Source organism: Dryobates pubescens, chromosome 20 (genome assembly GCF_014839835.1).
Source record: "Dryobates pubescens isolate bDryPub1 chromosome 20, bDryPub1.pri, whole genome shotgun sequence".
NCBI lineage: Eukaryota > Metazoa > Chordata > Aves > Piciformes > Picidae > Dryobates > Dryobates pubescens.
Window position 1 is genome coordinate 2785425 of NC_071631.1, and position 23471 is coordinate 2808895.

General features: G+C 64.5%; 1 protein-coding gene across 1 annotated transcript; it reads left to right on the forward strand.

Moving 5' to 3' along the window:
* The first annotated feature begins 2687 nt into the window (after window positions 1-2687).
* COL9A2 (collagen type IX alpha 2 chain) lies at window positions 2688-20722 on the forward strand. The gene is made up of 32 exons (XM_054170756.1): window positions 2688-2842; window positions 4924-4998; window positions 5848-5883; window positions 5968-6030; window positions 7607-7660; window positions 7880-7915; window positions 8082-8105; window positions 8245-8298; window positions 9520-9573; window positions 9986-10033; window positions 10284-10340; window positions 10977-11030; window positions 11340-11393; window positions 12842-12895; window positions 13085-13138; window positions 13219-13272; window positions 13443-13496; window positions 14799-14852; window positions 15108-15161; window positions 15251-15295; window positions 15479-15532; window positions 15865-15918; window positions 15998-16051; window positions 16883-16954; window positions 17053-17088; window positions 17518-17562; window positions 17794-17826; window positions 18400-18546; window positions 19124-19178; window positions 19259-19447; window positions 19825-19902; window positions 20198-20722. Exons 1-32 carry the CDS (start codon window positions 2777-2779, stop codon window positions 20401-20403), a joined length of 2067 nt encoding a protein of 688 aa, XP_054026731.1. The 5' UTR covers window positions 2688-2776; the 3' UTR covers window positions 20404-20722.
* Window positions 20723-23471: the final 2749 nt, after the last annotated feature.

A 23471-nucleotide genomic window follows, 5' to 3' on the forward strand; every position in this document is an offset into this window, starting at 1 on the left:
CGGTCACGTGACGGGCCGGGCTGGGGGCGGGGGGCGGGGGCGGAGCACGGGAGGGGCTGGGGGGGGGGGGGGCTGAGTTTTGGGGTTCGAGGGGTGAGGGGTGCAGAGCGGGGGGGGCGGGGTTTGGGGGCTTAGAGTGCTTGGGGGATGGCTGGAGAGGGTACAGGGGTGATGGGAGGGGGGTTTGGGGGTACTGGATGGGGGCGTTTGTGGGGCTGGAGGGTTTGGGGGGGCTTAGGGAGGCTGGCTGGAAGGTTTGGGCTGATGGGAAGGCTGAGAGGTGGGGGGCTTTGGGGAACTGGGGGACTTCGGGGTGATGGGTAAGGGATTTGGGGGACTGAAGGGTTCGAGGATGCTGGCTGGAGGGATTCAGGGTCCCGGGGTACTTGGGGGTGAAGGGTAGCAGGTTGGAGGGGCTTAGAGGGGCTGGCTGGAGATTTTGGGGGTGCTGGATGGGGTACGGGGGTGCTGGGTGGAGTTTCGGTAGGAGTGGCTGTGGGATGGAAGGAGTGCTGTGGGGTGTGAGAGGCTGGCTGGGGGCTTGAGCGGTCTAGAGGTGCTGGCTGGTGGTTTGGGGGTGATGATTGTGGGAGGGAGGGGGGATGGTGAAGTTCTGGAGGGCTGAACAGAGAGATGCTCCCTGGAGGAGGTAGAGAAGGAAGAGGTCCAAGCTCAGCACCTCCATTCCTGCCCCAGATCTCTGCCCCAGAGATACCCATGGCTTGGGGGGGCTGCCCTATGGCTCTCCTGGAGCCCTTGGCCGTGGGGCTCAGCTCCTCCTCACCCCATTTCCCACACAGTCCCTGCAGTCTGTGGCCAGTGCCAGGCCGCTGGGGAGGACCCCATGGGCAGGGGGTACATTGGAGGAGGGGAGTGATCACGGATGCTCCAGTTGGATCCCGGGATAAAATTAATGAAGGGGATAAAAAAAAGGCTGAACAAGACAGGAGATCATGAACCCAATCCCAGGATTCCCATGGCGAGGTGCTGGGGGCAGAGCTGGGAACCCATGACAAGCTGCAATCAAATGAGCAAAGGCATCAAAAAGGAGGAGACAAAGTCCCTCTGTAGTAACCTGGGAGACACTTGGAATTGCATAATGCCTCCCAAAGTGACACTCCTGTCCCAGAAAGATGCTGGGCTTGGTGGCAGTGCTTGGGATGGATGCATCTGCCTCAGGCACCAGCAGAAATATCCCAGGGGACAGCCAGGAACGGTGAGGATCCAAATTTAGCTGCTCTGGAAACGAGGTGCTGCCAGCCTGCAGCCCCAAAGGGTTTCTGCTCTCAAAACCCCCAGGTTTTGGTGAAAGTGTTTCCCTGCCACCAAGCGAGGCTTGGAGCTGCCCACTGAGGGGGGAGTGGGGAGGGTAGGAGCCCCTCTCCCCCCCCCAGCACCAGGCTGGGACACAGGGAGTGAAACTGGTGAGGAGATACCAGCCCAGAGCAGTGCAGCACCGGTGCCAGCTGCTCTGGGTGCTGCCGTGGCCCCCTGCCCACGGGAGAGGATGCGGAGCACTGCTCTGCCATCCTTGCCCTGTGCTGGGGGCTAAGCAGCAGCCTGCCCACTCTGGGGGGTGTCACTGAGCCCCCCCAACCCCGATGAATCAGTCTGCAGCATTGCAGAGCCTTCGAGCCCTCCAGGAGGAGGAGGAGGAGGAAGATGATTCATCCCAGTGTTCCCTGGGAGCTGGGGGGCGGCTGCCAGCAAAGGCAGGAGCTGGGTAGGGAGAGCTGGGCACAGGGGGGTGATGAGTGTGGCATCTGTCTCACCGTGGGCATGGGCCTTGTGCCCTGCCAGGGCCGGGGGGAGCAGCTGGGTGACCCCCTGGCACGGCGCCCCCTTCTCCTCCCAGTGCCCTCCTGGGCCCACAAGGACGTTTGCCAGGAGTGCCCCAGGACCCGCGGCAGGATGGGCATCCCGGGCAGGAATCACCCAGTGCCCTCCCGTGGGGGCAGGAGCTGGCTCCCAGCGCTGCCCCGGCCCTGGGGGTGGGGGCACCACAGCCCTCAGCAGCGCCGTGCCCATGGCACTGGCACAGGCATGGTGATGAGCAGGTCACAGGGGGCACCTTGGCGCTCCTGGAGGTGCCCACAGAGATGTCCTGGCCAGGGGCTCCCCAGGCAGCTCCAACAGCAGCCCCCAGCTCAGCCCTTTCACCTGCCAGCCCCTTGGCTGCTTTAAAGTCCCTCTGTGCCACTCATGCCGAAGCTTCCACCACTACCATGCCAAAAACCTCTGCCCCCACCGTGCCAAACCCTCTGCCCCCACCGTGCCAAACCCTCTGCCACCATCCTGCCAAATCCTCTGCCCCCACTGTGCCAAATCCTCTGCCCCCACCATGCCAAAAACCTCTGCCCCCACCGTGCCAAACCCTCTGCCACCATCGTGCCAAATCCTTTGCCCCCACCGTGCCAAAACCTCTGCCACCATCGTGCCAAATCCTCTGCCACCATCGTGCCAAAACCTCTGCCACCATCGTGCCAAATCCTTTGCCCCCACCGTGCCAAAACCTCTGCCACCATCGTGCCAGAGCCTCCGCCAACCTCCCGCCCAAACCAGCCATAGGCTCACCTGAGCAGGGGCGGGCAGCCAAAGCTGCCAGCCTGCCCTCATCCCCCTGCTCCATATTAATGAGCCCCCACCTCCTCCTCCTCCTCCTCCTCTTCCTCCTCCTCCTGCTCGTCTCCGGTGTCCGGCTGTGCAGCCGGGGCCGCCGCCGTACCTGAGCTCAGCGGGACGAGGCCATCGCCGCTCGGTGCCAGCTGCCCTTGCCATGGCTTCCCCCTGGCTCCAGCTCTGGATCTTGCTGCAAGCCTCCTGCCTCTGCCTGGCCCAGATCGTGAGTCCCCGGCCTGGGGGGGAGGGGGGTGAGGGGCAGAGAGGGAACGGAGGTGGACAGAGCAGGACTGGAGATGGGATAGGGAGAGGCTGGAGAGGGACAGAGCAGGACTGGAGACGGGACAGAGAGGGGATGAAAATGGGACAGAGAGGGAATGAAGATGGGACAGAGAGGGAATGAAGATGGGACAGAGAGGGGCTGAAGATGGGATAGAGAGGGAATGAAGATGGGACAGAGAGGGGCTGAAGATGAGACAGAGAGGGGCTGAAGAGGAGCCAGAGAGGGGCCGCTCAGCACCTCCCCCGTGGCAGATGCTCACTCACCGTCCTGAGCACCCCTGGAACTTTTTGCTTACTTTCCCATCCCCTTTTCCCTCGCTGGAGGGAATGGAGTCAGCTCCCAGTTGGGACCCACAGCCCTGAGCCCCTGGGGACTTGTCCACGCCAAAAGCCTGCCTCCAGCTGTGCGGGACAGGGACTCCTCTGCAGGTTTGGGGCTTGTGAGCTAAACAAGTTCAGTTCTCTTCCCCCCGTGGGGACTCTCTGCTGCTTGCCCTGCAGCCACCACATCTTCCACCGCTCATCACCTGGGGAAGTTGCGATTTGCTCTGCTGGGACGTGCTGGGAGCTAGGCTGAGGGGAGCTGAGCTGGGTTGAGGGGTTCTGAGCTGGGCTGAGGAGGGGGAGAGAGTTTCTGACCCTCCCAAGGCTCCGCAGGGGGTTGCCGAGGGTGAGCAGAGAGGAACACCAGCGCTGGGGGTGCTGGGGGTCCTGGTGGGCTTTCCATGCTCGCTCTCATTCACGGGAGGGAAGCAAAAGGAAGCAAAGTCCTTCTGCTCCTCGGGCAGGCAGCATTCCTCCTGGCATCCTCCACCTGGGAGGGGGGAAATGCAGTGCCAGACTGAAGAAAACTCTGCCCCTGCAGCGCCTGAGCTGCCTGCTGGAACGGGCAGAGAGGCTGCAGGGAGCTGGGGAGGGGGCAACTGCCTTCCTAAAGCAGCCCCCCCTAGGGATGCCATGGGCTTGTGGGGGCAGGGGCTGGGGCTGGGCTGGGAGCAAGGGGGACGGTGGAGCTCTCGGAGCAAGAAAGCCTCTGGGCAGCACAAAGCTGCCATTCATGGGTGCTGCCAGGGCTGGGTGCTGCCATTCATGGGTGCTGCCAGGGCTGGGTGCTGCCATTTATAGGTGCTGCCAGGGCTGGGTGCTGCCAGGGCTGGGTGCTGCCATTCATGGGTGCTCCCAGGGCTGCGTGCTCGCTCCCCCCCTGCCCGTGGCTCTGCTTCCAAGGTGGAGCTGGAGCAGTCCTGGTTCCAGGACCAAAGCAGCAGCTCCTCTCATCCTGCAGCGATTTCACTTGCAAATAAATAACCTGGGAGAGGACAGAGGAGCCCCAGGAGCCTGGCCCCCGCCAGCCTGTCTGGTTTCCATTCCCAGGAACGCCAGGGGGTGAGGGGGGTTCGGTCGCCGGGTCTGGAATCTCTTCCCCCCCCCCTCCCCGAAGTCCCCGTTAGGACAACAGAGATTTCTTTGCAGTGCTGCTCCTGTGCAAACCTCAAAGCTGGGGCCAGGCTGCTCGAGGAGCTCCCTGCCGCCGCTGAATGGAGCTTTTGTGCGGTGCTGCAGGCAGAGAGCCAGCCCCAGGCAGGGGGGGACTGCGCCCGTGGAGGGGCTCGGGGTCCCCCTTTCATCCCCGGTTTCAGGCACCGAAATCCTGCCGGGAAATCCCGGAGCTGGGCTTGCACCCCGAGCCGAGAGGCGACCTGGCAAGCCCTGGCACTGCCACATCGGGGCTGGAGCCCTGGAGGCACCAGGGCAGGAGAGGGCATTGGTGGGGCAGACGCTGGGCAGGGGATGGGGAGCTGGCTGTGAGCTCCAGGGGGGGTTCCTGGGTTTCTCCTTCCCTGCCCTCGCTGGGCAGTGGGGGATGCAGGGGAAGGGCAGAGCTGGGGGGCTCTGGAGAGCTGGGTCCCCAGCACACACCAGCGGTGAGTGCAGTGTCCTGGGCTCCCTCTGACCCCCAGCTTCTCCTGGGGGTCTGGCAGCGCCTTCCTGACGTGGGGTCTCATCCCTTCTCCCCCTTAGAGAGGGCCACCAGGAGAGCCTGGCCCACGAGGGCCCCCCGGTCCCCCAGGAGTGCCAGGAGCCGACGGCATCGATGTGAGTGCTGGGCTGGGAACCCGTGCCGGCTGCAGGGAAGGAGGGAGGGAGGGACCCCGGCACAAAGAGGGACATTGTGTGGGGCAGAGGCTTGGCAGAGGGCAGGGGATGCCGATGCCTTGTGGTTCCCACACTGCTCTGCTCCTGGGCCGGGGTGGAAGGGTCCCCGTGGAGCGTCTCCAGCTTCGGGGGGGGCTTTTGGTGGGCAGCAATGTTGGCAGGAGGGAGCACAGCTCCTGCACCACGGCTCCATCCACCTCCCCAGGACAGCAGCCTGGGGAACCACCTCGGGAAGGGAGGCCTGGGATGCTTTTTGGGGAGCACAGCAGCAGGGAAGTTTGGGGGCAGGGGGCTGGGGGGGAGTGGAGGACGCTTGGAGGGGCTGGGTGCGGGGATCAGCTCGGTGAGGAAGGGGAGCTGGGGGGGAGGGGGGGCTGGTGAGGAGCAGGACACCCAAGCTGGGTGCCCACGGGGCAGGGAGGTGGTGGAGGGCTGTGGCAGGAGGCTGGGGCTCTGGAGCCTCCCTGGAGGCTGCACAGAGGGGAGATCTGTGAGCCAGCAGAAAGCAGCTTTTCTCCTGGACTTCTCCCCCCCTCCCCCGGTGTTATTTTAGTGCTATTTATACTCCAGGTGCCCACAGCCCTCCCCCAGCCCCAGCCCAGCCCCAGCCCAGCCCTCTCCTCTCATTGCTGGCCCCATCCTGCCCTGGCTGGTGTGCTGGGGCAACCAGCACCTCACTCCAGCTTGGGGAGGTGGATGGGAGCCGTGGGTCCTGAGCTCCTTGCACTGCCCTGCCCGGCTCCATGGGGGCACAGCTCCCTTTTCCCTCCCTTCTTTCCCTTTCCCCAGGGTGACAAAGGCCCTGCTGGTGCCCCTGGGTCCCCGGTGAGTAGCCACCCCCCCTGCCGCCCCCTGGGGGCCTCCCCCCTTATGGAGCAGCTCCTTTCAATCAGCTCTTCTCCTCTACAGGGCATCAAGGGGGATCCTGGAGCCCCTGGTCCGGATGGACCCCCAGGGAAGCCTGGCATCGATGTGAGTACCAGGCTGCTGTGTCCTCCTGCCCAGTGCCCCCAGCTGCAGCAGGCTCTCAGCAAACTCCTCCTGGCACATGGATCACCCAAGAAAGGGCCCAGATCCCTCGGTGTGGGAGCTGAAAGCACAGCAGGCAATGAAGCAGGGCTCAGGCAGGGCTGCTGCCACCCCCTCCCACTGCCCAGGCTCCCAAAGCCTGTGCCCCTCCAGCCCATGCCAAGAAAGCCACCACAGGGCACCCACAGCCCTCAAGAGGAGAAGGCTTTTCCTTTTCTCCTGCAGCTGCTGCCCTCCCCCAGCTTCAGCTCCCATTTCCCCCTGGGGCAAGCCTGGAACCCCCTCCCTGGCACCCACCTGGGTGGCACTGGTGACTTCCCCCACTGCCCAGAGGCGGTAAGCAGAAAGGGGATGGAGCTGCCAGCTCCTGGCACCTCCAGCTGGGGCACCCAGGGGTGCTGTTGGGTGCCAGGGGAGGCTTGGGCTGGGTGCCTGACCCCCTGCCCAGACGCAGCAGGGGCAAGCAGCTGCCAGGCTCAGACAGTGACCTGCAGACTGCAGGATCCTCTTCTGCCTCTCTGGGTGGCACCACAGAAACCCACAATGACTGAATGCCAGCTGCCACTGCCAGCTTTCAGCCAGGCTGCAGGGCAGAGCAAGGGGTTCTCCACCTCCACCAGCCCTGTGTGCCCTGTGTGCAGGGATTGCCCTGGGGGTGAAGCTCAAACCATCAAACTCCAGCCCTGGCACAGCCCTCAGGGAGGGACAGGGGAGCCAGGCACTGCCTTGGAGCTGGGGCAGCTGGCATCACAGGCAGGCTGAGCTCCCCACATGCCTCTGCCAGGCTTGGGGCAGCCCTGCTGGATGGCATGAGGGGCCCTGCTGAGCCCCAGCGTGGGGGCTTGAAGCTGGGCAGCTGTGGAGCATCACTGCAGGCTCTCCATGCCCTCAGAGCTGGGGGCAGCATAGAATGGTCTGGGTTGGAAGGGACCTGAAAGATCAGCTGGTGCCAGCACTGCTGCCTTGGCCAGGGTCACCCCACACTGGCCCAGGGTCACCCCACACTGGCCCAGGGATCCCTCACACTGGCCCAGGGTCACCCCACACTGGCCCAGGGACCCCTCACACTGGCCCAGGGCCACCCCACACTGGCCCAGGGTCACCCCACACTGGCCCAGGGATCCCTCACACTGGCCCAGGGTCACCCCACACTGGCCCAGGGACCCCTCACACTGGCCCAGGGTCACCCCACACTGGCCCAGGGTCACCCCACACTGGTCCAAGGACCCCTCACACTGGCCCAGGGTCACCCCACACTGGCCCAGGGACCCCTCACACTGGCCCAGGGCCACCCTACACTGGCCCAGGGTCACCCCACACTGGCCCAGGGTCACCCCACACTGGCCCAGGGCCACCCCACACTAGAGCAGGTTGCTGAAGGCCCCAGGGCAGGAAGCTGCAGGTAGCAGCTGCAGGCTTGCTGGGTGATGTGCACAGCAGTGAGGAGGAGAAGTTCCCCACGATGGAAAGAGGGCAGAAGGGCTGCAGCCCATTTCCCATCCTCTCTCTCCTCCTGCAGGGCCTGACAGGAGCCAAAGGGGAGCCAGGAGCCAGCGGTGGGCCAGGACTTAAAGTGAGTGAGAGGCCACTGTGGGCAAGCTGCTCCCAGCTTGCCCTCCTGGAGCATGGGGGGGCCATGGCTGCAGGCAGGGGGGATGGTGCTTGGCAAGGACAGGGCACTCAGGCTGCTCCCTGGGGGGAGGACTTGTGGCAGCTGAGAGCAGTGGAGCAGGGCTTGGAGGGGCCAAATCCTCCTCCTTCTGCTCCTGATTCTCCCCTGCTGTCCCAACAGGGCCAGCCTGGACTCCCAGGGCCACCAGGGCTCCCTGTGAGTATTTGCCTCTGCCATGGGGGCTGGCGATGGACCCACTCCTGAGCCCCCAGCCCCCCCCAGCTGCAGCCTTGCTGGCAGGGTGGGCATTGCCCTCCTCGGGCCAGGGCTGCTGGGGGGCTCTGGGGAGCTGGGACCAACTGTGTCTTCCTTTTTCTTGCAGGGTCCTTCCCTGCCAGGACCACCTGTAAGTGCTTGGGGGGGAGGGGGGCAGCCAGAGCCCCTGCTCAGGGTCCTGCTGGAAGAGCTCAAATCTCCCCAGCCCTCAAAGGAGGGGTCCTGAGGCTCAAGCCCCCTCACTGGGTGAATGTCTGTCTCCTCCTTAGGGGCTCCCAGGCCAGGTTGGGCTTCCTGGAGAGATTGGAGCGCTGGGGCCCAAGGTGAGGGGGCAGGAGGGGGTGTGGGACAGCCTCCCCTCCTCACACCACACTGTGGGGCTCCTGAGCTCAGCAGCAGTGTCCCCAGGCTGCAGGGGAGAGAGGTTCCACAGGGGGGATGGAGGGGTGGTGGACTCTGTGCCTGCATCCCTGTCCCCCAGTGTCCCCCAGCCCCTCCCAGCCCCTGCTGCCCCCACCCCCTGCCCCCCAGCCCCAGCAGTACCTGCTGCCCCCTGCCCCCCAGCCCCAGCAGTGCCTGCTGCTTCCCCTGCCCCCCAGCCCCAGCAGTGCCTGCTGCTTCCCCTCCCCCCTGCCCCCCAGCCCCAGCAGTGCCTGCTGCTTCCCCACCCCCTGCCCCCCAGCCCCAGCAGTGCCTGCTGCTTCCCCACCCCCCTGCCCCCCAGCCCCAGCAGTGCCTGCTGCCCCCTGCCCCCCAGCCCCAGCAGTACCTGCTGCCCCCTGCCCCCCAGCCCCAGCAGTACCTGCTGCCCCCACCCCCTGCCCCCCAGCCCCAGCAGTGCCTGCTGCCCCCACCCCCTGCCCCCCAGCCCCAGCAGTGCCTGCTGCCCCCACCCCCTGCCCCCCAGCCCCAGCAGTGCCTGCTGCTTCCCCACCCCCTGCCCCCCAGCTCCAGCAGTGCCTGCTGCTTCCCCTGCCCCCTGCCCCCCAGCCCCAGCAGTGCCTGCTGCTTCCCCTGCCCCCCTGCCCCCCAGCCCCAGCAGTGCCTGCTGCTTCCCCTGCCCCCCTGCCCCCCAGCCCCAGCAGTACCTGCTGCTTCCCCACCCCCTGCCCCCCAGCTCCAGCAGTGCCTGCTGCTTCCCCTGCCCCCTGCCCCCCAGCCCCAGCAGTGCCTGCTGCTTCCCCCCCCCCTGCCCCCCAGCTCCAGCAGTGCCTGCTGCTTCCCCTGCCCCCTGCCCCCCAGCCCCAGCAGTGCCTGCTGCCCCCACCCCCCTGCCCCCCAGCCCCAGCAGTGCCTGCTGCCCCCACCCCCTGCCCCCCAGCCCCAGCAGTACCTGCTGCCCCCAGCCCCTGCCCCCCAGCTCCAGCAGTGCCTGCTGCCCCCACCCCCCTGCCCCCCAGCCCCAGCAGTGCCTGCTGCTTCCCCACCCCCCTGCCCCCCAGCCCCAGCAGTGCCTGCTGCCCCCACCCCCTGCCCCCCAGCCCCAGCAGTGCCTGCTGCCCCCACCCCCCCCAATCCTCTTTCCTGGGCTTGTTCTCTCCTAGGGTGACCCTGGCCCCGATGGCCCCCGGGGCCCCCCAGGTCCTCCAGGGAAGCCAGTGAGTATCTGCCCAGGCAGCAGTGCCTGCTGCAGCAGGGAGGAGCCCCCAGCCAGGCTCAGCCCAGCAGCAGGGGCTGGGATCTGGTCTCTGGCACCCCCTCACCCCCCTCCTCGGTCCTCCCCTTCCTGGGTGTAACACTCACCCCTCCTGCCAAACAGTTTTGCACTGAGGGTGGGGAGAGCCTGGCCCAGGCTGCCCAGAGGGGTGGGAGATGCCCAGCCCTGGCACCCTCCCTGGCACCCTCCCTGGTCACTGGGGGCTCTGAGCAACCTGCTGCAGCTGGAGCTGTCCCTGCTGGCTGCAGGGGGTTGGACTGGGTGACCTTCCAAGGTCCTTCCAGCCCAAACCCTTCTGTGGCTGCAGCACTCTGTGAGGCAGCCACGGGTGCTGATGGTCTCCTTCCCTCCAGGGCCCCCCAGGACACATCCAAGGACTGGAAGGCAGTGCTGACTTCTTGGTGAGAGCTGCCATTGCCCTGGCCCCTCAGCAGGGCCTGGCAGGGTCACAGCTGCTGGAGGAGCTTGAGCTGCTCTCAACCACAGCCACCAGGGTACCCTGGGGCTGGGGGAGCAGAGCTGCTGCCAGCAGTGGGGCCTGGCACAGCCTGGCTTCAGCACCCGGAGTGGGAGCCTGCCCTTCCCCCTGCAGCTTCTCCACAGCCTCTGGGTCCCTTCCTGACTCAACCTGTGCTGCTTCTTCCCCACCAGTGCCCCACCAGCTGCCCACCAGGTCCCAAGGGCCCCCAGGGACTGCAGGGACTGAAGGTAAGGGAGCTGCCAAGGAGAGAAGAGTCTCCATCACCTCCAGCATGCTGTGCTCCAGCGGAGGAACCTTCCCTGCCCTGGAGGCTTGGGAAGCTCAGGAGCTGCTCTGCTCTCCTGGGAGCACAAAGCTGTGCATGGAGAGAGCCCTGGGGGCAAAAGTGCTCTAGGAGAGGTCCCCCATGGCTCTCCAGCTTCTTCCTGGGGAGCAAGACCTCATGCCACAGCCCCAGCCGTGCTGCTGCCAGCTCCCTGCACCCCAAAGCCCAGGGGGTTAAACCCAGGGAGCATCCCCAGCACCCCCCCTTGTGTCTCCAGGGGGATGCTGAGACCCAGGGAGCATCCCCAGCACCCCCCCTTGTGTCTCCAGGGGGATGCTGAGACCCAGGGAGCATCCCCAGCACCCTCCCTTGTGTCTCCAGGGGGATGCTGAGACCTCACCATGCCACCAGTGGGATGCTGAGCCCCACACTGTATCACCAGGGGGATGCTGAGCCCCACACCTCGTCCCCAGGGGGATGCTGAGCCCCCCATTGGGCACCCCAGGGTGGGGGGTCATGGGCAGGGTGGCTCTGGGTGCTGCAGCTGTGAGGGTGCTGCCTCAGCCCAGGGTGGATCATCACCTTCCTTTGCCCTCAGGGACACAGAGGCCGCCCTGGTGCCCTCGGGGAGCCTGGCAGGCAGGGCAGGCAGGTCAGTGACATCTCCAGCAGCCTCCCAGGGGGAGCCAGGCATGCCTGCCTGCTCCTGGGGAAGCTGAGGCTGGCCCAGGGTGCAGGGGACACTGGGGAGGAAGGGGGAAGGGAGGGAAGGGATGGGGGAGGGAGGAGGGAGAGTCAGGGCTGGGTGGGCAGGGTGGTCTTCCCACAGCGGCTCCCTGGGTGGAGGGATCTGTGCCCAGCCCCTGCTGGCTCCTGGGTGAGGGTGGTCCTGGGTCCTCAGGGTGGTTTGTACCTCTGCTCCACCTCAACACTCACACTGCTCCTCTTCATCACTCCCCAGGGTCCCAAGGGTGACATTGGCCTGTCTGGAGAGCAAGGCATCCCAGGCCCTCCGGTGAGCTGCTCCTTCCTCCCTGCTCCTTCTTCCTCTCTGCTGCTCCTTCCTCCCTGCTCCTTCTTCCTCTCTGCTGCTCCTTCCTCCCTGCTCCTTCTTCCTCTCTGCTGCTCCTTCCTCTCTGCTGCTCCTTCCTCCCTGCTCCTTCTTCCTCTCTCCTGCTCCTTCCTCTCTGCTGCTCCTTCCTCCCTGCTCCTTCTTCCTCTCTGCTGCTCCTTCCTCTCTCCTGCTCCTTCCTCCCTGCTCCTTCTTCCTCTCTCCTGCTCCTTCCTCTCTGCTGCTCCTTCCTCCCTGCTCCTTCTTCCTCTCTGCTGCTCCTTCCTCTCTGCTGCTCTTTCCTCCCTGCTCCTTCTTCCTCTCTCCTGCTCCTTCCTCTCTGCTGCTCCTTCCTCCCTGCTCCTTCTTCCTCTCTGCTGCTCCTTCCTCTCTGCTCCTCCTTCCTCCCTGCTCCTCCCTGCTCCTTCTTCCTCTCTCCTGCTCCTTCCTCTCTGCTGCTCCTTCCTCCCTGCTCCTTCTTCCTCTCTCCTGCTCCTTCCTCCCTGCTGCTCCTTCCTCCCTGCTGCTCCTTCCTCCCTGCTGCTCCTCAATGCTTGCACTTGATGCTCTTCAGAGGTCTTCTCCAACCAAAGTGATTCTGTCCTATGAAAGACCCCTGGGTGCCCCAGGAGCTGGGGGCAACTGGTTTGTGCCTGACCCCAGACCCTAGAGGCAGGACCCCAATGTGCCCTTGCTCCTGTGGAGCCACCTCTGAGACTGCAGCAGGACCTTCCTCCCCTCCATCCCCCTCCTCCCAGCTGGGGAGCTGCCACCAGGGAGGTGGCAAAGCCACATCCTGCTGGAGACATAGAACCACAGAATCAATAAGGTTGGAAAGGACCTCAGAGGTCATCAAGGCCAACCTGCCACCCAACACCTCCTGACCAACTAACCCATGGCTCCAAGTGCCACATCCAGTCCCCTCTTCAACACCTCCAGGGATGGGGACTCCACCACCTCCCTGGGCAGCCCATTCCACACTTCTTGAGGTGGACAACTTGCTGGCTGTGCCCAAGCCCCCTGAGCCCCCCCTTAGCCCAGCTGCCAGGGGGGGTGCAGTGCCCAGCTCCCCGCGGGGCTGCCGGATTAGAGCCCTTGGAGCTCGCTGAGCGCTTTGAAGATGCAAAGCAATTAATGGGCTGAGCCCTTCAGGCCAGGAAAAGGGCAAACCCCCCTTTGAAGCCAAGGGCTGTGCTGGGGGGGAGCTGCACCAGCTTGGGCCAGTTGCTGTTATTGAACTGACAGCTGGGAAAAGCAGCTGGTGGGGGGCTGCAGAGGCAGGGCCGAGCAGAGCCGCTGCAGCCCCTCCTGTCCGGCCGGGCTGGCTGCTTCCCACAGCTGCCTCCTGCTCTAATTGGGGCTCCCCCCTGGGCTGTTTCTAGCTAAGGTGGATGTTGTTTTCCTTCCCACAGGGTCCCCAGGGCCCGAGGGGCTATCCTGGGACGGCAGGACCCAAGGGTGAGACGGTGAGCAGCGGTGGGGCGCCCGGCTCCGGGCTCAGGGGGCTCAGCTCCCGTGGTGCTGCTCCAGCAGCGCTCAGGTGGCTGTTTGGCCACCTTGGGGAGCTGGATGCTGTCTCCTGCTGCTGGGCTCAGGCCTGGCTGGGGGCTGGGGGTGGGATGGGAGGAACTGAGCCCTCCCTGTCCTCTCTGCAGGGTCCTGCTGGCTACAAGGGGATGGTTGGCACCATCGGAGCAGCCGGGCGGCCGGTGAGTGCCCTCCCAAATCCCTGGGGGCTGTGGGACAGGCAGGGGACCCCCTGCTCAGCCCCCATCTTTCTACCCTCCAGGGCAAGGAAGGGCCCAAGGGACCACCTGGGGACCCTGGTGAGAAGGGAGACCTGGTAGGTAACTGCCCTGTGGGGGGCCAGTGCCCCCTCTCCCCAGCTGGGCCCTGCTGCCTGGCACAGAGAGGGGCTTTGCCCAGGGTACCTTGATGGGCAGCTTCTCCTCCCAGCTCCATCCCCTGCACCAAGAGAGCTGCTGAAGTGACTCTGGCTCTCTCCTGCTCCAGGGTGGCCGTGGCATCAGGGGTCCCCAAGGAGACATTGGCCCCAAGGGGGAGAATGTAAGTGACAGCTGCTGGCTGCTGTGCCCACAAGGAGAAGATCTCTCTGCCTCTCTCTGCCCCAGCTGGGCTCACCTTGCCTCCTTCCTGGCTCAGCTCAGGGCTGCAGCTTTCCTTTCCCTTCCCAGCCTTTCTTTTTGCCTGCCCCAACCACAAACCTTTCAGAGCCTCTGTGGTGGGTTGGAAATTGTCCCTCCCCCCCTCCCCCAGCATTAGCTTTGCCAGCCCAGCTCAGCTGGAAGCCAAGGGAAGCTGTGCTTGCAAGCAGAACTCCAACCTGCACTGGAATGCAGTGAGCAGGGACAGAACATGCAGTATTTACAGGTACCCACAATTAATGAGCAGCACAAGGACCCCCCCTGGCCAAGGCCCAGGGGAAGCTGCTATGAGGATGAGCAGAGAGCTGCTCCCAGAGGGCTTCAGAGCTGCTGGAGCCTCTTGGCTGGGGGCTGCTGAGGGCTCATCCCTCACAGCCTGCCTGCAGAGCAGCTCTCAGGGCTTGGTGGAGAGCAAGGATCCCAGGAGGATGAGCAGAGGGCTGGAGCTGCTCTGAGGACAGACTGAGGGACTTGGGGCTGTGCAGTCTGGGGAAGAGAAGGCTCCCAGGAGACCTAATTGTGGCCTGCCAGGATCTGCAGGGGGCTCCAAGAAAGCTGGGGAGGGACTTCTGAGGGTGTCAGGGAGGGATAGGACTGGTGGGGATGGAGCAAAACTAGAAGTGGGGAGATTCAGATTGGATGTGAGGAAGAAGTTGTTCCCCATGAGGGTGGTGAGAGCCTGGCACAGGCTGCCCAGGGAGGTGGTAGAAGCCTCCTGCCTGGAGGTGTTTGCAGCCAGGCTGGAGGTGGCTGTGAGCAACCTGCTGTGGTTGTGGTGTCCCTGCCCATGGCAGGGGGCTGGAGCTGGCTGAGCCTTGAGCTCCCTTCCAAGCCTGACAATTCTCTGATCCTACCAGCCTCTCCCTCTCTGCCTCCCCCTTACCCCCCTGGACAAGAAGGAGCAGAGAAAGGAGCAGAGGAGTTAGACTGAGCCAAACCAATGCAGCAAGGTCAAGCAGAAGCCAGCTGGTCCCTGCCCCAGAGCAGAGAAGCAGGAGAAGGCAGCAGCTGCCGTGGGCACTCTCTCCTGGCAGCTCTCTCTCCAGAGGGGTTGCTCTGCCTTTGCCTTTGCACTCCCAGCAGTGATCTGGGGATGCTTTTAGTGCTTTCCTGCTCGAGAGCTGTGAACAACCAAGGACAGCCCAGCCTGACCCCCCCGGGCTCTGCCAGGGGCCAGAGCCAGCGCCTCTCCCTCCTTTGGCAGGGCCTGCCGGGCATCGACGGCAAGGACGGCAGCCCGGGCATCCCCGGCCTGAAGGTGAGCTGCCCTGGCAGGGGCTGGCAGCGCTGGGCAGCGCTCCCTGCCCCCGTGCCGCTGCCTGCTGGCAAGGGAGGGGCTGGGGAGTGGTGTCAGTGCCAGCCCTTGGTGTGGCGCCTCCTGGGGCGGGGCTGACCCCCACGGGCCCGAGGACGGTGCCAGCCTTTGGCTGGGAGTCCCTTGGGTGCCCCCCGTGGGCATCTCGGCTCTGCACCTGTCTCTGCCACTCCATAACAGCCTGGTTGTCCCCCCCAGGGCAGCGTGGGGCAGCCTGGCCACCCGGGCACACCAGGACACCGGGGCCAAGCTGTGAGTACCACCCCCCCCGGGGCCAGCACCCAGCAGGGGCACTGCCTCCAGGGCTGTGCCAGGCTCTGATCCCACTTCTGTTCCCACAGGGCTTGCCAGGCCAGCCAGGAAGCAAAGGTGGCCCAGGAGACAAGGTGGGGCTGGGGCAGCCGGGGCTGGGGGGCAGCCCCTCGGGGCCCCCAGCCCTGCTCACCCAACGGGGCGCTGCAGCAGCTTGCATGCTCCCTCCTCCTCACTGCTCCATGCTGGCCCTGTGCCCTTGCTGCCCCCTCAGCCGCCCTCCCTGTCCCTGAAGCCTCTCCCTCTCCCCGCTGCAGGGTGAAGCAGGCGCTCGGGGGCAGCCCGGTGGCACCGGGGCACCAGGGCAGGTTGTAAGTATGCAGATGCCAGCATGGTCCTCCTGGGCACGGCCTGAGGGCTGTTCCCTCTTTGCTGTCCAACAGAAAGCAGAGTGGGGCACTTCACCCCTCTCCCCCCCAGCCCCTCCATCCCTCCTCTGCCCTCAGCCCCTGCAGCAGCTTCTCTAGGGAGCAGCTCTTGGGGCTCCTTCTGCAGCAGCTTCTTGGCCACCCAGCATTTTGTGTGGCTGCAGGGGCTAGGGCCAGATGTGCCCCAGGCAAGGCTGGAGGGCAGCTGATGGCATAGGGGTGCAGGGGAAGCAGCTGCTCTGGCCTTTGTTCTCTGGGCTCTGTTCCCCTTGTAGGGTGAGCCTGGACCTCGTGGTGAGCAGGGACCTCAGGGTGTCCCCGGGCTGAAGGTGAGTCCAGGGCCACCGAGGGGTTTGTGGTGGTTCCAGGAGCTGCTCCTGACTCAGCTCTCTGCCTGGGTCTCCACAGGGTGACCGAGGGGAGCGTGGCCCTGTGGGCCCCCCAGGAGAGCAGGGAAGAGTGGTGAGTTGGCATTCACCTGGGCATGGCTGTGGGGTGGGGCAGGGCTGGCAGCACCTGCACGGCCCCTCTGGCTTTGCTGGGGCAGTGGGGCAGGGCTGGCACAGCCCCTCTGGCTTTGCTGGGGCAGTGGGGCAGGGCTGGCACTGCCCCTCTGGCTTTGCTGGGGCAGTGGGGCAGGGCTGGCACTGCCCCTCTGGCTTTGCTGGGGCAGTGGGGCAGGGCTGGCACTGCCCCTCTGGCTTTGCTGGGGCAGTGGGGCAGGGCTGGCACTGCCCCTCTGGCTTTGCTGGGGCAGTGGGGCAGGGCTGGCACCGCCTGCACAGCCCCTCTGGCTTTGATCACAGCTGGGATCCATCCCTTGCCCCATCCTGCTGTGCCTGGCTGCTGCAAGAGGGATTAGCTGCTGGGGCAAACAGCTCAGGGATTAGCAGCCCCTGGGGCCACGCTGGGTCTGCAGCCCCAGCCGGCAGAGGAATTTCCTCCCGGCCTGGGAAGTTGCTCAGCCCCTCTGGGAGGCTTTTCTGGGGTGGAAAATCAGCCAAAAAGTGAACTTTGTCCCTCTGGCTGCCTGGCAATGGGAGCCCATCCCTGGCAGAGCCCCCACCCCCTTGGCAGAGCTGGAGGGCAGCTTCCATCATCATTTGCTGCCCTGTTCTCCCCCCAGGACAGGTTTGGGATGCTGGAGGACCAGGCTGGGATGCTGGGGGGGGGATGAGGAGCTGCCCACACAGCTCAGTGCTTTGGGGAGGATGCTCTGGTGGTGGGGGGAGAGTTTTCCCAAGCCCTCTCCTCACTCATTTTGCTTTTTCCCCATCTTACCTCCATTTCCAGGGACCAAAGGGCGAGCAGGGTCCCCCAGGAATCCCAGGACCCCAAGGCTTGCCAGGAGTCAAAGGAGACAAGGTGACTGCTCCTGGCTGCAGGGGCTGGGCTGCTTTGGGGTCCAGCTCAGGGAAGCTGTGCTGAGCTGAACCCCCCCTCTAAAAACCTCCTTTCTCCAGGGCTCCCCAGGGAAAACTGGCCCCAAAGGCAGCACTGTGAGTACCTCACCCCCCTGCCCTGACTTGGGGGTGGGTGGGGAACTGCTGGCACAGGGCTGGCACCCACCTCCAAGGGGGCTGGCACCCACTGACACCAGTAGCTTTGTCCATCAGCACCCCTCCAGCACCCTGGTTGCAGGGGGGGGTAAGGAGGAGTTAAAGTGGCTCTGGGGGCTGGTGGTGAGAGGTCACCTTTCACAGAAAGGGTTGGGCTGGAAGGGACCTTCAAGACCATCCAGTTCCAACCCCCTGCTGTGGGCAGGGACACCTCCCACAGGACCAGGCTGCCTCATCCAACCTGGCCTTGAACACCTCCAAGGAGGGGGCATCCAGGACCTCCCCTGGGCAACCTGCCCCAGGGTCTCACTGCCCTCAGAGTAAAGAATCTCTTCCTAATCTCTTCCTGTCTTGTTGCCTGTCCTCTAGGGAGACCCTGGTGTCCATGGCCTGGCAGGGCTGAAGGGAGAGAAGGTAGGGCCCTGCAGGTGGCTCCTGGGGCGAGGAGGAGGAGGGATGTGGGTACCATGCTGGGGGGCTCCTGGCCAGCATGCTCCTGGCCCGTGCAGCCACGGCTGGACCTGAGGAGCTCAGAGGTCCCTTCCAACCTCGAGGATTCCACAGTGTGCTCTGGCACGGGGGGGATGCTGCAGCTCCCAGTCTGTGCTGGCTCCACATTGCATTTCTTGTGCCCTCTGTCCCCAGGGTGAATCAGGAGAGCCAGGGCCAAAGGGGCAGGTGAGTGGCAGGGGGGGCTGGGGGCAGGGGAGTGGCGGGGGGGGCTGGGGACAAGGGAGTGGCGGGGGGGGGGCTGGGGACAGGGGAGTGGCGGGGGGGGTGGGGGCAGGGGAGTGCCGGGGGGGGGGCTGGGGACAGGGGAGTGGCGGGGGGGGTGGGGGCAGGGGAGTGGCGGGGGGGGTGGGGGCAGGGGAGTGGCAGGGGGGGGCTGGGGACAGGGGAGTGGCAGGGGGGTGGCTGGGGGCAGGGGAGTGGCAGGGGGGGTGCTGTTGGGAGCAAGGGGCTCCTCATACCTTCAGGCTGGGTGGTCCTGAGAGCCCCTCAGCTGCAGGTGATCCATGGAGCTGGTGCCTGCGGCAGACTGGTGGCCTGAGGAAGTGTTTTCCCTGGAGATGGAGTTCAGGGAGCGCATCCAGCCCTGGGTTCAGGCTCTTCCCCTGCCTGGGGCTCAGATCCCGGCCGCAGCGGTTGATACCGGAGGCCGCCGCGGGGGGGAGCCTCGGGGGGCAGCCCCCGTGCCGAGGGCAGGGCTGAGCTCCCAGCTCCTGATGCCGCTCTCCGTCTCCACCGCAGCAAGGCATCCCGGGGGAGCTGGGCTTCCCTGGCCCCTCAGGGGATGCTGGAGCACCCGGGGTGAGAGGCTACCCGGGCCCCCCCGGGCCGCGAGGACTGGTCGGGGAGCGCGGCGTGCCGGGGATGCCCGGCCGGAGGGGCGTGCCGGTGAGTGCCCCCCGCCCCTGTGCCCGCCGGCACCCGGGCTCGCAGCAGCAGCGGTGTGGCCAGCAGGAGCAGGGCAGGGACTGGCCCCCTGTGCTCAGCACTGCTGAGGGTTCAGCTTTGGGGTCCTCACTCCGGGAAGGACACCGAGGGGCTGGAGTGGGACCAGAGGAGGGCAAGAGAGCTGGGGAAGGGTCTGGAGAGCAGGGCTGGGGAGGAGCAGCTGAGGGAGCTGGGGGTGAGCAGCCTGGAGAAGAGGAGGCTGAGGGGAGAGCTCATTGCTCTCTGCAGCTCCCTGAAAGGAGGCTGGAGCCAGCTGGGGTTGGGCTCTTGTCCCTAGGAACAAGAGACAGGACCAGAGGGCATGGCCTCAGGTTGCAGCAGGGGAGGTCTGGGTTGGACACTGAGGCTGAGCACCGGCACCAGGAGTGAAGTGAAAACAAAGAAGGGTGGGAAGCTGTCGTGGGGTGCAGGGAGAGGCTCTGGAGCGGGGTGGGTGGGGATGGGGCCTGCTCTGTGGGTGCAGGTGGGGACAGGAGTGACCTCCCTTGCTGAGGTGTGCCTCCTCTCCCTGCTGCAGGGCCGGGACGCTGGGGACCAGCACATCGTCGACGTGGTGCTGAAGATGCTGCAAGGTGAGGGCGCAGGCAGGGCACCACCAGCTGGGGGGCTGCCACCACGTCCTGTCCCACACTGGCCCCTCTCTGCCCTACAGAGCAGCTGGCTGAGGTGGCTGTCAGCGCCAAGAGAGCTGCCCTGGGTGGAGCTGGTGCTGTGGGACCCCCTGGACCGCCCGGCCCTCCGGGGCCACCCGGCGAGCAAGGCCCACACGGACCCATGGGCCCCCGAGGTGTCCCTGGCATCCTGGGTGCTGCTGGGCAGATTGGCAATGTAGGACCTAAAGGTAGGTGGCTGGTGGCCATACCCACAGCGTGCTGGGCAAGAGCCCTCCTGGGGGCTGGCCCTGCCCCCTCCTGCGGTGCTTGTCCCCAGCCTTGGTCCCTGAGCAGGGGCAGCTCTGTCACACCCCTGCGGGGTCTGTGCTGCCTGCTGCAGCGCCGGCAAGTCCTTCCCTCCTGTTTCCTTCCCTCCTGTTTCCTTCCCTCCCTGTTTCCTTCCCTCCCTGTTTCCTTCCCTCCCTGTTTCCTTCCCTCCTGTTTCCTTCCCTCCCTGTTTCCTTCCCTCCCTGTTTCCTTCCCTCCTGTTTCCTTCCCTCCCTGTTTCCTTCCCTCCTGTTTCCTTCCCTCCCTGTTTCCTTCCCTCCTGTTTCCTTCCCTGCAGGGAAACGAGGTGAGAAGGGGGAGAGAGGAGAGGCTGGACGTGGCCACCCAGGCATGCCAGGGCCCCCAGGGATCCCAGGTGAGTTCCCATCCCCCTCTCCAGGCAGTGCCGAGTCCCCACGGGGCGGCAGCAGCCCCCATGCCCCTTGCTGCTGCGATCCCGAGCCCGGCTGTGACTTCTGGCCCCTCCCTGCAAACCTGCACAGCTCCAAAGAGCCCTTTGCCACCTCCTTGCTGCCCACAGCTCTGCCAGCCACTTCCCTGGCCCCTCCTTGCCCTTCCCTTGCTGTCCTGCCCCCTCCCCACCGGCAGCACTCCCCCAGCCCCTGCTCTGCTCTGCGCTCAAGCGCGGCACCCACCGGCTCCCTTTGCAGGTCTCCCTGGCATCCCTGGGCACGCTCTGGACGGCAAGGCTGGCGAGAGGGGCTTGCCAGGCTCCCCAGGGGAGGCTGGCCGCCCGGGCTTGCCCGGTCCTGCCGGTTTGCCGGGGTTCTGTGACCCAGCAGCCTGCCTGGCGGCCTCGGCGTACGCCGCCGCGCGCCTGCCCGAGCCGGGGGCCGTCAAAGGACCAATCTACTGAGGGGGCACCAGGGCACAGCTGGCCAGCAGGCCCACGCCAGGCCTGGCACCAAAGGCACCACAAAACTGCAAAGCCCCAGGGAGCAACCTCCTGAGCCCAGCCCAAGCTGTGGGAGGACGTTGGCCTCGGGGCAGCCACCCGAGGGGGGGAAACACAGCCGGGGGAGCTTCATCTGGTGGAGGCATCGCCTCCTACTCGCAGCTTGGAGGACACTGGAGAAGAAAGAGAGGTCACCCCAAGGCCTGCCCTCGTTGCTTGGGGTCATCACCTGCCTCCTTTGCCCATCCCCAGCCCCCCTTCCCCAGAGAAATAAATTGTCTTTTCTATAAACCCTCTCACTCTGCTGTGTCCTGCTTGGTGCCACCTTCTCATTGCCAGCCTCTGGGTTCCTTGGTGCCACCTTCTCATTGCCAGCCTCTGGGTTCCTTGGTGCCACCTTCTCATTGCCAGCCTCTGGGTTCCTTGGTGCCACCTTCTCATTGCCAGCCTCTGGGTTCCTTGGTGCCACCTTCTCATTGCCATCTTCTATTTCTTTGGAGTCTTCTCTTCTCTTCTCTTCTCTTCTCTTCTCTTCTCTTCTCTTCTCTTCTCTTCTCTTCTCTTCTCTTCCTCTTCCAGCTACTTTTAAACCCCCAAACCTTAGGGCTTGATTATTTAAGAGGCTTCCCAGACCCAACCTCTGCAGGGCACTCCTGCAGCTGTAAATCTTTGCCAAATAGGATTCCTTTGTAACCATGAGCAGGACAAGAGCAACCCAACCCAACCCAACCCCAGCTTGTCAAACCATGGGCAATAAGCCCCAGGTGGATTCTTCATGCTGTGTTGATTGCTTTGACTCAAGCCATGGCTGTGCTGGGGGTGGGGTGTTTGGTATTTGAGGGCTGAAGGTAGCTTTGCTGTTGTTTCAAGCCCCTTCTTGGGTGTCTCAATTGCTCCTCCCCATCCTTGGGGGACAATTTTGGTCTCCCAAGAAGCTCCTTAGAGCAGCAGTGGCTCAGAGCAGAAGTTTCCTTTCCTGTGAAGGAAGAGAGGAGGTTGGAGTTGGTTTCTTGTCCCAAGGAACAAGAGGTGGGGCAAGGGGAAATGGCCTCAGGTTGCAGCAGGGGAGGTTTAGGTTGGACTTGAGGAACAATTTCTTTGCTGCAGGAGTGGTCAGGGGTTGGAAGAGGCTGCCCAGGGAGGTGGTGGAGTCCCCATCCCTGGAGGTGTTCAAGAAACCTGTGGCCATGGCACTGGGGGATGTGCTGTGGTTGGCCATGAGGAACAATTTCTTAACTGAAGGAGTAATGACCTTAACTGATAGAAAGTGTGTGCCAGGGCCACATGGGCAGTGAACACCTCCAGGGGTGGGGACTCCACCACCTCCCTGGACAGCCAGTTCCAACCCCTGACCACTCTTGCAGCAAACTGCTCCTTGTGTCCAACCTAAGCCTCCCCTGGTGCAACTTGAGGTCATTGCCTCTTGTTCTATCACTCCTTCCTTGGGAGAAGAGACCAACCCCACCTGGCTCCAGGCTCCAGCCTCCTTTCAGGGAGCTGTAGAGAGCCAGAAGGTCTCCCCTCAGCCTCCTTTTCTCCAGGCCAAACACCCCCAGCTCCCTCAGCCCTGTTCTCCAGACCCTTCCCCAGCTTTGTTGCCTTTCTCTGGACCTCTCCAACCCCTCAAAAATCCTCCTGGGAGTGAGGAGGCCAAACCCGACCCCGCTCCTCAAGGTGTGTCCTCAGCAGCGCTGAGCGCAGGGTCAGCTCAAACGGGCCAAGGAGCCATTAGCAGCATTCCAAGGAGTATTGATCTCGTAATGGTTAAATAGGAGCCCTGCGGCTCCTGCGGGCTCCCCGGGCGGCTCCGTCGGTGCCGGCGGAAGGGATGAAAGCTGCGCGGCGCCGGGGCTCAGCTTTGTGAGATAAATAACAATCAATTCCTCTTGATTAGCAGAAGCCCGTTCAGCCTGGCAGGGCCACAAAGCCCAGGCAGCTCTGCTGCCAAAGGCTGCCCGCACCCCTCCCGTGCCGCTCAGCATCGCTGCCGCCCGCCCGGGGACGAGCCCCGGGCAGAGGGAGGCTGAGCGGCGCTGGGGGTGCAGCAGGATGAGGCTCAGCCTGGTGAGGAGCAGCTCCTAGCCCCAGCACTGGGTGCTCTGCTCTGCCCAGGCACAGCTGGCTGTGCAGCAAAGGGGGTCTCCATATGGATCATTGTGGAACCATGGAATTGGTTTGCTTGGAAAAGGCCTCTAGGATCACCCAGTCCAAACAGCAACCTAACAAACACCTCCATGGCCATCAAACCATGGCCCCAAGGGCCATGGGCACAGGTTTCTTGGACACCTCCAGGGATGGGAACTCCATCACCTCCCTGGGCAGCCAGTTCCAACCCCTGACCACTCCTGCAGCAAAGAAATTGTTCCTCATGCCCAACCTAAACCTCCCCTGGAGCAGCATGAGGCCATTGCCTCTTGTCCTCTCACTTGTTCCTTGGCAGAAGAGCCCAACCCCCACCTGGCTCCAGCCTCCTTTCAGGGAGCTGTAGAGAGCCAGAAGATCTCCCCTCAGCCTCCTTTTCTACAGGCTGAACAACCTCAGTTCCCTCAGCTGCTCCTCATCAGACCTTGATCAGCTTTGTTGCCTGCTTTGGACCTGCTCCAATCCCTCAGTGTCCTTGGAGTGAGAGGCCCAACCATGGAACAATTTGGGTTGGAAGGAACCTATCAAGGTCACCCAGTCCAACCCCCCTGCAGCCAGCAGGGACATCTGCAGCTGGAGCAGGGTGCTCAGAGCCCCAGACAGCTTGACCTGGGATGGTTCCAGGGATGGGGCATCTCCCAGCTCTCTGGGCCAGGCTCTCCCCACCCTCACTGCAAACAATTTCTTCCTTCTCTCCAGTCTCAATCTTCCCTCTTTGAGCTTCAATCCATCACCCCTCAGCTCTTCAGAAGTGTCCTGTCCCTCATTTTGTTCACTTAATCGCTTTCTCCCAGCTCTTTGGAAGCCCCTGGCCCACCCCTCCACATCCACCCAAGCTACCCGGGGGGGAGGGGGGGGATTGGCCAGGGGTTTATTAAGAAGGAACA

What these genes read in the sequence shown, in the direction of transcription:
- COL9A2 (XM_054170756.1), top strand. Translation starts at nt 2,777, where the DNA reads ATGGCTTCCCCCTGGCTCCAGCTCTGGATCTTGCTGCAAGCCTCCTGC. An exon ending in AAGGCAGTGCTGACTTCTTG is followed by an intron (nt 10,034 to 10,283) that starts GTGAGAGCTGCC and finishes CTTCCCCACCAG; the next exon opens with TGCCCCACCAGCTGCCCACC. An exon ending in CAGGGCTGAAGGGAGAGAAG is followed by an intron (nt 17,563 to 17,793) that starts GTAGGGCCCTGC and finishes CTCTGTCCCCAG; the next exon opens with GGTGAATCAGGAGAGCCAGG.